General features: G+C 46.5%; 1 protein-coding gene across 1 annotated transcript; it reads right to left on the reverse strand.

Annotated features, from left to right (window-relative positions):
- Window positions 1–1,055: 1,055 nt before the first annotated feature.
- LOC123489140 lies at window positions 1,056–10,771 on the reverse strand. The gene is made up of 5 exons (XM_045219826.1): window positions 10,684–10,771; window positions 5,161–5,288; window positions 4,530–4,566; window positions 4,066–4,340; window positions 1,056–2,568 (listed from the first exon to the last, which is right to left on the reverse strand). The coding sequence occupies exons 1-5, from the start codon at window positions 10,702–10,704 to the stop codon at window positions 1,056–1,058; spliced, it is 1,974 nt and encodes a 657-aa protein (XP_045075761.1). The 5' UTR covers window positions 10,705–10,771.
- Window positions 10,772–11,232: the final 461 nt, after the last annotated feature.

The following is an 11,232-nucleotide window of genomic DNA, read 5'->3' on the forward strand; positions in this document are numbered from 1 at the left end:
AGTTCCTTGGTGAAGCGAAAACAGGCGCCTAGCTGCGTCCCTCCCTCGGACGGAATGGTCGAAAAGCTTCCTCATCTCGGCCGTGAACCCCTGGTATGAAGCCATACAGGGGTCTTGTCGTTCCCAAACGGCTGAAGCCCACTCCAGCGCTCGACCACGCAGCAACTCAATCACAAAGGCTATCCTAGCCTTGTCTGTGGCATAAGAGTAGGGCTGTAGATCGAACACTAACCCACACTGCATAAGGAAAGAACGGCATCTTCCCAGCTCCCCCTCATATTTATCCGGCGTCGGAACCTTGGGCTCACGGAAGGACACCGCTCCAGACGCGGCAGGCGAGATGGGTGAAACCGGTAGTGGATCCTCCACCGGAAACTTGCGCTGGTTCTGGACCTCCGTCAGACCGGTAGAAAGGTTCCGAACTGCCAACGCGATCTCCTGTAGCTCCGTGCTATGATGGCCCAACATCTTCTCCTGATGGGTAATGGCATGGCGAACAGAGTCCAGGTCCGGTGGGTTCATTACTGGCCGGATCGTTCTGTCACGAGTTGCTAAGCCAGAACCCAGAAGCAGACCAGGACAAGGTAAGTTGAAACGAAGGTGAGTGTTTATTTACAAATTCAAGAGTGATGCTGAATAATCCAGGGAACAGAGCGGGGCGGCGTTGATTAGTTGTTGGGGGTGCAGTGGTTGATCCAATCATGGCTCGGCAGCCGCCGACCACCAGGCAGAGGTTGGATGAAGGTTCCGGACGAGTGACTGCAGATGGAACAAAACGGAGGTAAGTAAACAACAAACCAACAAGGTGCAAAACAACAAAACTAACGCTAGAAGCTCTAAGACTGATACTCTGGTAAACCTACTGTTCATGGCTAACGATCCGGCAGGGAATGGATGTTAGGCCAGAGCCTAAGAAGGGTGATGATCAGGACCAGGTGTGCAGATTGCTGATGGGATGCAGGTGCGGAAATCAAGAGAGCTCCCCGGAGCGTTCCAGAACCCTCGGGAAACTGGAGCTCACGAGCAGAAAAACTAGTCCACAGACAGGACCCGACTCAGACTGCCGGGATCGTTACAACTGGTTGACCATGGAGGATGTCAACTTTATCAGCAGGGAGCTCCTTCTGAATACTCACATTCTCCTCTGATGGGCATGGGTTGTTGAAGATAATGCTCTCAGTGACCATCTTAGAGGAGGCGAGAGATGAGTCGAGAAGCAGAGATCTGTATATTGTCGAGGTGGACATCTCTGGGTGCTTTATCACAGCAGCCTCCTCCAAAATGGCCGACGGGCCCTGGAGGATGTCAGAGATATCCATGTCCTCAATGGTCTCTACCAGAGACGATAGTAGGTCTCTGGCTGCCAGGTTGGTAGGTCTCTGGTTCTCGAGCTCTGTTTTGATTGCTTGACAGGCAGTTGCCAGAGCAACAACAGAGCGAGAACACAACTGCTTCAAGGTGGAGTCAGAAAAAGATGATGACAGATCTGTCATGGACATGGTGGAGAGTTGACTCTCAGAGACAAATGGGCTGAGTTTGACAGACACCTGTCTGACCAAGTCCCCAGCAAGAGCTCTCATATCTATTGCTCCACTAGCTGAGTTGTGGGAGCAGGCACTCTGTGGCCTTGACGGGTTCCTGTTATCCAAAAATCCTGTTATCCAAAAAACCTCAAGTACAAGATCCACAACATCGGATGACACTTCTGTCACTCTGTTGTCGGACAGAAATGTACTTGGATGAATGGTGCCTGCATTCACAGTCCAGTCGCAAATTGAGTTGTTGGACTGACTCTGGACTAGTGGAACTAGACAGGTTTCACTTGGACCTTGGCCAAAGAGCTCTGCCATTTTGAGCAGAACTGATCTTAAGACCTTTGACTTGGAAATGTTCAGCAGTGGGTCGTTGTTGGACAGTCTGGTGGATGGTCTGCTAGCCGATCTGTGAACCACTAGGCTTTGTATTTCTGCCGAAATGGCAGTTAGAAAATAGGTCAAGGGGCTGGACGCTCTCCCCTCATTTCCTCCGTTGGCTTTAGCCTTGATGATGCTATCTATGATGATGACTATGACCTGTCCAGCCAGAGGACCCAAGATGGCCTCAAGCTCCCTCTCTAACTCAAGGGGAGACTTGTGGCCGAGCGCAATATGCTCTATGGCATGGGAATACATCTTAGAAGTCGCCATGCTTAGCATCTCTTGGGCAAACTGTTGACTTGCTGAGATACTTCCAGTCAGCAGAACTAGAGTTCCCTGACTGACACTTCGCATTAGCTCAGCCAATCTGGAGTTGAGAAGGTTTATAACCAACTCGACAATACCCATCATAAACTTGCCATCCGTTGACATTTTGCTAGGTCTGTATTTCTCCTGTCTACTCCGTTTGGGCAGCGGTACGATGTCACCCTGCGACTGGCCGCTCTGGACCATGTCGAAGACAGAGTCCTCAGAGATGCCAAACACAGATCTCAGTGGTGCTGAGTGTTGTCTGTGTCTCATCTCTCTATCGCCACCCTCAGGTGAGGAGACATATCGCTCTTCGTTCTCACTTAGCAAAGAGGTCATGGACCTGCAGAATGCACAACATAAATGAATAGTATATGGTAACAAAATAAAAAATATGATCCAAGAATTTGGGACACAAACTCAACCTTGTTATTGTTATTCAAAGGAAGCATTGTGAACCATCTCAAATCACACTCAGAGCAAACATTAACATTCAGAGTAAACGTTTTAGAGTGGTTGTGTAGTATCTAAGTAGTATTTCTCACTAAGTGGATCTGGAATGGATATTTGTACCTATAACAGGAAATACCTGCAAAAAGAGGAGGGGATAGAGCTAGGTATCTGTGAGAGGAGGGGATAGGGCTAGATACCTGTGAGAGGAGGGGATAGGGCTACGTACCTGTGAGAGGAGGGGATAGGGCTAGGTACCTGTGAGAGGAGGGGATAGGGCTAGGTACCTGTGAGAGGCGTGGATAGGGGTAGGTACCTGTGAGAGGAGGGGATAGGGCTAGGTACCTGTGAAAGGAGGGGATAGGGCTAGGTACCTTTGAGAGGCGTGGATAGGGGTAGGTACCTGTGAGAGGAGGGGATAGGGCTAGGTACCTTTGAGAGGCGTGGATAGGGGTAGGTACCTGTGAGAGGAGGGGATAGGGGTAGGTACCTGTGAGAGGAGAGGATAGGGCTAGGTACCTTTGAGAGGAGGGGATAGGGCTAGGTACCTGTGAGAGGAGAGGATAGGGCTAGGTACCTTTGAGAGGAGGGGATAGGGCTAGGTACCTGTGAGAGGCATGGATAGGGCTAGGTACCTGTTAGAGGCATGGATAGGGCTAGGTACCTGTGAGAGGCATGGATAAGGCTAGGTACCTGTGAGAGGCATGGATAGGGCTAGGTACCTGTGAGAGGAGGTGATAGGGCTAGGTACCTGTTAGAGGCATGGATAGGGCTAGGTACCTGTGAGAGGAGGGGATAGGGCTAGGTACCTGTGAGAGGAGGGGATAGGGCTAGGTACCTGTGAGAGGCGTGGATAGGGGTAGGTACCTGTGAGAGGAGGGGATAGGGCTAGGTACCTGTGAGAGGCGTGGATAGGGGTAGGTACCTGTGAGAGGAGGGGATAGGGGTAGGTACCTGTGAGAGGAGGGGATAGGGCTAGGTACCTGTGAGAGGAGGGGATAGGGCTAGGTACCTGTGAGAGGAGGGGGATAGGGCTAGGTACCTGTGAGAGGCGTGGATAGGGGTAGGTACCTGTGAGAGGAGGGGATAGGGCTAGGTACCTGTGAAAGGAGGGGATAGGGCTAGGTACCTTTGAGAGGCGTGGATAGGGGTAGGTACCTGTGAGAGGAGGGGATAGGGCTAGGTACCTTTGAGAGGCGTGGATAGGGGTAGGTACCTGTGAGAGGAGGGGATAGGGGTAGGTACCTTTGAGAGGAGGGGATAGGGCTAGGTACCTGTGCGAGGAGAGGATAGGGCTAGGTACCTTTGAGAGGAGCGGATAGGGCTAGGTACCTGTGAGAGGCATGGATAGGGCTAGGTACCTGTTAGAGGCATGGATAGGGCTAGGTACCTGTGAGAGGAGGGGAAAGGCGTGGGAGTGCGTGTGCTGCAGGCGGTTCTGGCGCTGGTGCACCTGCTGGGTCCTCCACTACAGCTGAATCTGACGCTGCGGCCAAGAGAGGTCACCTCTCCTGCCTCATTACTTCCTGATCCAGAAGAGCTTGGCGAATCAGAGAGCTCTATCTGCATGGTGAGGTCAAGGGCGGGAACAACCACAGTGGATGTAGACTCCATCACCCATGCTACAATATCCATGCACTTGGCACTAAACTCATGTCTGCTCATCTGCAATGTTAAAAGACCATACAGAGTTAGTTTGTTAAAGGGGCTGCACTGATATAAAACGTAGAACCATTTACTCAAGCTAGTCAATTAAAGCAGTGGTTCAGGATTAAAGGTCCTGCAGGATTTCCACAAATGAATGTTTGGTCCATTTTACCAACATTAACTACTTTAGAGGTGACTATAACTCACCCCGGCACGCATATTCTCACTCAGCAGATTCCAATGGCTGAAAAGTAAATAAATGCAAGTACACAATGAACTACATGACATTACCTCTATTATCTTAGACTACGTTATGGATGGACATTACCTCTATTATTTTAGATTACGTTATGGATGGACATTACCTCTATGATTTTAGATTACGTTATGGATGGACATTACCTCTATTATTTTAGATTACGTTATGGATGGACATTACCTCTATTATTTTAGATTACGTTATGGATGGACATTACCTCTATTATTTTAGATTACGTTATGGATGGACATTACCTCTATTATCTTAGATTACGTTATGGATGGACATTACCTCTATTATCTTAGACTACGTTATGGATGGACCTCTATGGAACTAGGCCACACCCAGACATCCCTGATTGGTTATTTGGTCCGTTGAGTCCTTTGTATTGGCCCGAGACTATGGGAGACTCTCAATCTCCTCGCCTCCTTCTCAAAACCCATTGGATGAGAAGGTCAGAAGGGCGGGACCTCTGGCTTTCTCATCCAATGGGTTTTGAGAAGAGAGGACACGAGGAGTATGCAATTGAGATAGGGAACATATCTAGGGGATGCATGGGGAAGCCAAAGAGCAACTTACTCGTCCTTCATGCCCTGCACAAAGGTGTGTAGGTCTGGGTAGCTTCTCTTTCCCCTGCTGAGGGTGAGGCTGGTCTGGGAAGTTTCATCCTTGTGGGTCACGGTAGTGAAGGTCACCACTGCAGCCTGCTGGCGACAACAGAAAGCAGAGTTAGGCTGTAATTCAATTTTGCGTCATTAAAACACAAAATATCTCAATGAAATGTCATACATGTAATAGAAAAATACATCAAATACATCAACTTGTCCGAGAGAGATTTACATGGTTACAAAAACGTCACGCCACTTTTTTTCCAAGATGGCGAAGTAGTGCAGTCCTGTTTCTGTCGTGTGTCTGTAAATAGCCTGTAAATACCCTGTTTTTTGTATTTTTCGTACATATTTCCCTATCAGACTTTTCATCCTTCTACAAAATATACTTTCCTGCAACCCGCCTCACTCAATGTGGAACGGATTCTATTATCGACTTACCTTTATCTAGAATCTAGAATCTCCAGTTGAAACTAGCTAGCCAGCTAACTAGCTACTTGCTATTAGCCACAGCTAGCGGTGTTTCACCCAGAACATTGGATTTTTTTCCGCGGGGATAAAAACACAGCGCGTTATCGACCCAGAACATATCAGTTTTTCCGCCGGAATCACTGAATCACTGGACCTTTAACTCCGGATTCATCGCTACCAGCTGTACACCACAGCTACAACAAAACGGACGCTGTGGTCTGGCTAATCATCCTGAGCTAGCGCCCATCTCCCGGCTATCTACCTCTCTGTCAACCGGACGGGACCACCTAGTGTTGACACGGAGCCCCGCCGATCCTACACGACTGGTCTGCCGACGAAATCGTCTGATGTGGTTACGACGTTAACCACGAAGATTCCATCCATCTGCTAGCCCTGGCCCGCTAGCACACGCTAGCCGTGGCCTCTTACTAGTGCTTCACCACCGGACCTTATGATAACTCAGATATACAGCTGATATCTGCTGGACTGTTCCTTTTTACGGTACTACATCCTGTTTATGTTTAGCCTCAGCCCAAACATGGTTAGTTTATTGTTGTTTCGGTTATTTCTAATTGTACTATATCACTGTAGACCCCCAGCCTAGCTAAACCTGCCTTAGATAGCTCCTTTGCACCTCCCCCTATACACGCGGAGACCGACTCAATTGATGACTCCAGCGATGCTATCTCTTTCATTGTTACCCAACGCTTAGGTTTACCTCCACTTTACTCATATCCTTCCATATCCTTGTCTGTACATAATGCCCTGAATCTTTTCTATAACACCCGGAAATCTGCCCCCCTTTATTCTATGTACCCAACGCACTAGAAGACCAGTTCTTAAAGCCTTTAGCCGTATCCTTATTCTAGTCCTCCTCTGTTCCTCTGGTGATGTAGAGGCTAACCCAGGCCCTGCAGCCCTCAGTATCACTCCTACTCCCCAGGCGCTATCATTTGATGACTTCTGTAATCGCAAAAGTCTTGGTTTCTTGCACATAAATATCAGAAGTCTACTTCCTAAGTTTGAGTTATTCACTGCGTTAGCACACTCTGCCAACCCTGATGTTCTAGCAGTGTCTGAATCCTGGCTCAGGAAGGCCACCAGAAATTCTGAAATTTCCATCCCCAACTATAACATTTTCCGTCTAGATAGAACTGCCAAAGGGGGTGGAGTTGCAATCTACTGTAGAGATAGCCTGCAGAGCTCTATCATACTATCCAGGTCTGTGCCCAAACAGTTTGAGCTTCTACTTCTAAAAATCCACCTTTCCAGAAATAAGTCTCTCACTGTTGCCGCTTGCTACAGACCCCCCTCAGCCCCCAGCTGTGCCCTGGACACCATATGTGAATTGATTGCCCCCCATTTATCCTCAGAGTTTGTACTGCTTGGTGACCTAAATTGGGATATGCTTAATACCCCAGCCATCCTACAATCCAAGCTAGATGCCCTCAACCTCACGCAAATTATCAACGAAACTACCAGGTACAACCCTAAATCCGTAAACATGGGTACCCTCATAGATATCATCCTGACTAACATACCCTCTAAATACACCTCAGCTGTCTTCAACCAGGATCTCAGCGATCACTGCCTTATTGCCTGCGTCCGTAACGGGTCCGCGGTCAAACGACCACCCCTCATCACTGTCAAACGCTCCCTAAAACACTTTAGCGAGGAGGCCTTCCTAATTGACCTGGCCCAGGTATCCTGGATGGATATAGATCTCATTCCGTCAGTAGAGGATGCCTGGTTGTTCCTTAAAAGTAATTTCCTCTCAATCTTAAATAAACATGCCCCATTCAAAAAATACAGAACTAAGAACCGATATAGCCCCTGGTTCTCCTCAGACTTGACTGCCCTTGACCAGCACAAAAACATCCTGTGGCGTACAGCATTAGCATCAAATAGCCCCCGCGATATGCAACTTTTCAGGGAAGTTAGGAACCAATATACACAAGCAGTCAGGAAAGCAAAGGCTAACTTTTTCAAACAGAAATTTGCATCCTGTAGCACTAACTCCAAAAAGTTTTGGGACACTGTAAAGTCCATGGAGAATAAGAGCACTTCCTCCCAGCTGCCCACTGCACTGAGGCTAGGAAACACTATCACCACCGATAAATCTACAATAATCGAGAATTTCAACAAGCATTTTGCTACAGCTGGCCATGCTTTCCATCTGGCTACCACTAACCCGGCCACCAACTCTGCACCCTCTGCTGCAACTTGCCCATGCCCCCCGCTTCTCCTTCACACAAATTCAGACAGCTGATGTTTTGAAAGCGCTGCAAAATCTGGACCCCTACAAATCAGCTGGGCTAGACAATCTGGACCCTTTCTTTCTAAAACTAGCCGCCGAAATTGTCGCAACCCCTATTACTAGTCTGTTCAACCTCTCTTTCATAACGTCTGAGATCCCCAGAGATTGGAAAGCTGCCGCGGTCATCCCCCCTCTTCAAAGGGGGTGACACTCTAGATCCAAACTGCTACAGACCTATATCCATCCTGCCCTGCCTTTCGAAAGTATTCGAAAGCCAAGTTAACAAACAGATCATCGACCATTTCGAATACCACCGTACCTTCTCCGCTATGCAATCCGGTTTCCGAGCTGGTCACGGGTGCACTTCAGCCACGCTCAAGGTCCTAAACGATATTATAACCGCGATTGATAATAGACAGTACTGTGCAGCCGTCTTCATCGACCTGGCCAAGGCTTTCGACTCTGTCAACCACCGCATTCTTATTGGCAGACTAAATAGCCTTGGTTTCTCAAATGACTGCCTCGCCTGGTTCACCAACTACTTCTCAGATAGAGTTCAGTGTGTCAAATCGGAGGGCCTGTTGTCTGGACCTATGGCAGTCTCTATGGGGGTGCCACAGGGTTCAATTCTTGGGCCGACACTTTTCTCCGTGTATATCAATGATGTCGCTCTTGCTGCTGGTGACTCTCAGATCCACCTCTACGCAGACGACACCATTTTGTATACATCTGGCCCTTCATTGGACACTGTGTTAACAAACCTCCAAACGAGCTTCAATGCCATACAACAATCCTTCAGTAGCCTTCAACTGCTCTTAAACACTAGTAAAACTAAATGCATGCTTTTCAATCGAACGCTGCTAGCACCCGCCCACCCGACTAGAATCACCACTCTCGACGGGTCTGACCTAGAGTATGTGGACAACTACAAATATCTAGGTGTCTGGTTAGACTGTAAACTCAACTTCCAGACTCACATAAAGAATCTCCAATCCAAAGTTAAATCTAGAATCGGCTTCCTATTTCGCAACAAAGCCTCCTTCACTCATGCTGCCAAACATGCCCTCGTAAAACTGACTATCCTACCGATCCTTGACTTCGGCGATGTCATTTACAAAATAGCCTCCAACACTCTACTCAGCAAACTGGATGTAGTCTATCACAGTGCCATCCGTTTTGTCTCCAAAGCCCCATACACTACCCACCACTGTGACCTGTACGCTCTTGTTGGCTGGTCCTCACTACATGTTCGTCGTCAAACCCACTGGCTCCAGGCCATCTATAAATCACTGCTAGGCAAATCCCCGCCTTATCTTAGCTCATTGGTCACCATAGCAGCACCCACCCGTAGTCTGCGCTCCAGCAGGTATATCTCACTGGTCATTCCCAAAGCCAACACCTCCTTTGGCCGCCATTCCTTCCAGTTCTCTGCTGCCAATGACTGGAACGAATTGCAAAAATCTCTGAAGCTGGAGACTCTTATCTCCCTCAATAACTTTAAGCATCAGTTGTCAGAGCACCTTACCGATCACTGCACCTGTACACAGCCCATCTGAAATTAGCCCACCCAACTACCTCATCCCTATATTGTTATTTATTTTGCTCTTTTGCACCTCAGTAGCTCTATTTGCACATAATCTCTTGCACATCTAGCATTCCAGTGTTAATACTATTGTAATTATTCTGCACTATAGCCTATTTATTGCCTTACCTCCATAACTTGCTACATTTGCACACACTGTATATATATTTTCTGTTGTATTTCTGACTTTATGTTTTTTTACCCCATATGTAACTCTGTGTTGTTTTTATTGCACTACTTTGCTTTATCTTGGCCAGGTCGCAGTTGTAAATGAGAACCTGTTCTCAACTGGCTTACCTGGTTAAATAAAGGTGAAATAAAATAAAAAAATAAATAAAATAAAATATTTTATGTGTTTCTAAAATCGCCTATGGGAAAAATTAATGGTGGAAAAACGATTGGAACCATTTCCCTGTTTGACCGCTAGGTTTTATGGGTATTATCACACCTCCACTGTAACACTCTATAGAGGGGTTGGTTGTTTAGCAACAAAACTGGCATGCAACTATGGGGCAAAATAGACAGGGTTTGACTTAGACAACATGTAAACTATATTTAGTCTCTAAATGTTTAATGCAAACATAAATACATTTGAACAATGAACTCGTCTCAAATACATTGTTACAGTTGTTGTTGGTTAGCTAGGTAGCGAATTTTAGTCATTGCATAGACATGATATCAGTCAAAACACCTCAAAACAAGACATGGTATCAATAACACCATACAACGAGCTGAAACATGCCATAGAGCTACGATTCCCCACATGGCAGCTTGTTGTTAGCTGAGGTACAGAATCATAACAAGATACACGACTTCCGGCCATCGATGCGCGAGCATCATTTTCGTGACGTCAGCCAACCCTTCTATGGCTCCTGGTCAAAAGTAGTACACTAGCCTACATAGGGAATAGGGTGCCATTTTGGACGAATTTATGAAGGTGCTGTCATAACCTTTGACCCCCATTTGACCCTACTGTACCTTTAGCCAACTCTCATGACTCCCCGGCCATATACTTTCTAGTTTGATATTACAGCATGAATAGCACATTATTTCATTTGTTAAACAATATTACACAGTAATTAATATAATTGTAATTATTATATTATTAAATAAATAAATTAAATAAATAAATATTACACAGTAATTAATATAATTGAAGATTTAAAAATAAATAACATGTCTACCTTGAACTCTTTATTCTCCATCTCCTTGCAAAATCAGCACATTTCCTTGCCAAAATGAACGCGCATCCAAAGCGAAAACAAACGCAATCCTCCAGCACAGGCGCTCCAGCGGTTTTTGATCAGTTTCAACGTTTATCAGTGATGACGTAACAATGCTGTACAGATTTGACGCACTTTCGATCTCGTGCTGATGCAACACTCTGTGTTGTTGAAAGCTCACGTATGGAAATCCTGCGAGTTGTAAACAAATGTAGGCTATTGTTGCCCTTAAAACTGTAATGTTGAGGACGCCATGAAAAATAAAATACATAACCCACACCGTTAGGCCAAGGTACATGCAATATTCATCACTTTGCCAATAGACTTCTTGTTCCTTTTTGTATGTAGCCTTTCTTTTGGGATTAGCACCACTGTCACCTAGAAATTGATACTGCGGTTGTCACATAAAACAGATAACCCATAGTTCATTATTAAATAACATAACATTTTATTACTCATAAAATGTACAGCAATCTTCAGATACTGAAAGAATTCATGGGAGTTTCGAAT

The sequence above is a fragment of the Coregonus clupeaformis genome, unplaced genomic scaffold (assembly GCF_020615455.1).
Source record: "Coregonus clupeaformis isolate EN_2021a unplaced genomic scaffold, ASM2061545v1 scaf2789, whole genome shotgun sequence".
Lineage (NCBI taxonomy): Eukaryota > Metazoa > Chordata > Actinopteri > Salmoniformes > Salmonidae > Coregonus > Coregonus clupeaformis.